The sequence below is a fragment of the Antrostomus carolinensis genome, unplaced genomic scaffold (genome assembly GCF_000700745.2).
Source record: "Antrostomus carolinensis isolate BGI_N321 unplaced genomic scaffold, ASM70074v2 scaffold29742, whole genome shotgun sequence".
NCBI lineage: Eukaryota > Metazoa > Chordata > Aves > Caprimulgiformes > Caprimulgidae > Antrostomus > Antrostomus carolinensis.
This window is the reverse complement of record NW_010298055.1, coordinates 3,409-6,334: the sequence shown is the minus strand read 5'-3', so window position 1 is coordinate 6,334 and position 2,926 is coordinate 3,409. Positions and strand designations below refer to the sequence as shown.

Genomic DNA, 2,926 nt, shown 5'->3' with positions numbered 1-2,926 from the left:
GGTTTGGAGGGCTACGAAGGTCTCAGGGAGATACAAGGACCCACCATGGCCTCCACCCTCGCACTGATTGTGCCTGAGCAAAGCCCTTGTGAGAGCTCCCCAACCCCACCAAGTTGTGCGATTTCCAGCTGTGCACGTTGTTCCCCAGAGCTCAGACTACCCGGTGATCCTGTCCCTGGAGAACCACTGCAGCATGGAGCAGCAGGAGGTCCTGGCCCAGCAGCTTAAGGCCATTCTGGGGGAACAGCTCCTCACCACCACCACCGATGGGCACGTCCCCACCCAGCTCCCGTCCCCAGAGGTAAGGACAGAACCCGGCTGCGCTTCACTGGGCATCCCTATCTGGCCTGGGAGTTGGGTGAGGAGGTGGCTCTGCTGTCCAGAGGAGGAAAGGCCTCTGATGTCCCAGCATCATCCTGCTCTTCTGGAGTGCTTGGGGATGCTGGGGACACTGTGTCTTCATGTTCACAGGGGTCCCAAGGTTGTCTCCTCATGCCCTGCAGAGCCAGACAGCAGGGCACAGCCTTCCTGCCCCATCCCCTCCTGGCTGCTGAAGGGAGCTGGTGGTACTGGGGTGCCAGGTGATCGCAGATCCCATGGAGGAGATGGGCACCCCAGGATGCCTACTTCTCCATCCCCAACCCCACAGGAGCTGAAACACAAGATCCTACTGAAGGGGAAGAAGATCGGGCGGCTGGAGGACAGGCTGGATGGGCCAGGGGATGAGGCACCTGATGTGTCTGACGATGACAACGGGGCAGAGGTGGAGGAGGAGAGACGGAGGGCAAAGGTGGGTGGCCCGGGCTGGGGACTGCCCAGGAGCACTGAGCCCCCAGACACGGCTATGGGCCATGGTGACAACCCAGTGCCAAGGGGAGAGGCAGAGACTGCAGGGACATCACCAGGCAGGGCGGACAGCCCTTTCTGCCCCTGGCCATGCCAGCCCCCTCTTTGCACAGCATCCATGTGGTGGCACCATGTTGGGGGTCCCCTGCTCGCTCTGTTCCTGGCAGGAAGGCTGCCCGTGGTGGGGATGCTTCCACCCCCAGCACATCCCTGGCTGCTCTTGGCTGTCCTGGGCTCTACAGCCCCTGTCCTGGGTGAGTGCTGGGGGATGGTACTCCCGTCAGGAGGGACCCAACGTGGCCCTGTCTTGCAGAAGGACAAGGAGAGCCTGGCACAGGCGTTGTCCGACTGTGTCATCTACTGCAAGAGCGTGTCCTTCCGGGGCTTCCAGGAGGCCCGCAGCCATTCCCGGCCCTTCGAGATCTCCTCCCTCGCCGAGTCCAAGGCCAGGAAGCTCATCCGGGATGCGGGTGAGGGGAGGGTACAGTGGCACCAGAGGACCAGGCCAGGGTGGAGGGAACAGGCAGCTTCCTCAGGGGTAGGGCTAGAGCTTCCAGACACCCAGGTTTCTTCCCTGTCCAGGAGAAAGAGGGTCCAGTGGGGCTGTACCCTGGGTTTTGGCTCTGGTGGGTGAGTTGGGGTTATTGGCTTAGAAAGCAAGGCAGGACACCTGTGTTCCTGGGAGGGGAGAGGGACAAGAATTGGTGGGTGGTTGGAGGGATGGGCTAGATGGGCTAGATGGGAGGAGGGATGAAAAGATAGAAGGATGTTTGGATGGATGAGTAGATGAGTGGATGGATGGATGGATGTTTGAATGGATGGATCTATCAGTGGATGGGCAGCACAAGTTGAGGGTGGCTGTGCAGGCCAGAGAATGACCCGCGTGGCCCTCACACTCCATCCCTAGGGAATGAATTTGTCCACCACAACACCTGGCAGCTGACACGCATCTACCCCAGCGGGATGCGGACCGACTCCTCTAACTACAGCCCCCAGGAGATGTGGAACGTGGGGTGCCAGATCGGTATGGCCGGGGAGCATCGGGGCTGTGGGCTGGGGAGATGTCCTGGGTCCTGTGCCAAATGGCATCAGCAGCACCTGTGTTGGTGCCAGCTACAATCCCAGCTGGAGCCAGGTCTGGCTGCAGGCTCTTGCTCTGCCCTGGGGAGCCCAGGGGTACTGGTGCCTTGTCCCCCTGTGTGGCCCTGCACCTCTCTGGCCACGGGGACAGGCTGGGTCTCACCTCCAGGCTGGGCACGGTCTCCAAGCTGCCCTGAACCCTTTCCCTCCTGCCTTCCTGCAGTGGCCCTGAACTTCCAGACAGCCGGCATAGAGATGGACCTGTGTGATGGGCTCTTCAGCCAGAACGGCCGCTGCGGCTACGTGCTCAAACCACCCTTCATGAGGGACAAGGAGACACTCTTCAACCCCAATGACCCTGGCAGCCGGGAAGGCCCTGGCCCCATCACCCTGACAATCCAGGTACAGGGCCAGAGACCCGAGGGAGCTGTAACAGTGTCCTGGGGCTCTGCTGGTCCCAGATGGGTGGGGACACTGCCAGGCATTGTGCCAAGAGCCGAACAGCCTCTCAGCAGATGGCCTTGTCTGATCCCCAGCTCACAGGGTCATTGCCCCTTCCCACAGGTGATCAGTGGGCAGCAGCTGCCCAAAGTGGCCAACAGCAAGGACGAAGCCATCATTGACCCACTGGTGCGCGTGGAGATCCACGGGGTCCCTGCGGATCAGGCGCACCAGGAGACCAAGTACATTGAGAACAACGGTGAGCCCCATGGTGGTACCAGGAACCCCACTGGGCCCAGGCAGCCCCATCCTTGCTCTCCCTCACCCTCCTAGTGCCCGCTCTCCCTTCCCAGGGTTTAACCCCCGCTGGGATGAGACGCTCCAGTTCCAGCTCCATGTACCTGAGCTGGCCCTCATCCGCTTTGTGGTGGAGGATTACGACAAGACCTCCAGGAACGACTTCGTGGGACAGTTCACCTTAGCCTTTGCCAACATCAAACCTGGTGAGCAGCTGTGGCAGTGGTGGCCCAGGGCAGCCCTGCAGTGGGGTCTGGGCTCA

At 61.4% G+C, this 2,926-nt stretch overlaps 1 protein-coding gene across 1 annotated transcript in view; it reads left to right on the top strand.

Annotated features, from left to right (window-relative positions):
• Positions 1 to 2,926, top strand: part of LOC104520601 (1-phosphatidylinositol 4,5-bisphosphate phosphodiesterase delta-4-like) — a 7,312-nt gene that overhangs the window by 3,897 nt on the left and 489 nt on the right. The window contains 7 exon segments of the mRNA XM_029083577.1: positions 149 to 301; positions 650 to 790; positions 1,160 to 1,316; positions 1,754 to 1,870; positions 2,150 to 2,328; positions 2,491 to 2,626; positions 2,721 to 2,870. Of these exon segments, the coding sequence (XP_028939410.1) occupies positions 149 to 301; positions 650 to 790; positions 1,160 to 1,316; positions 1,754 to 1,870; positions 2,150 to 2,328; positions 2,491 to 2,626; positions 2,721 to 2,870 (1,033 nt within the window).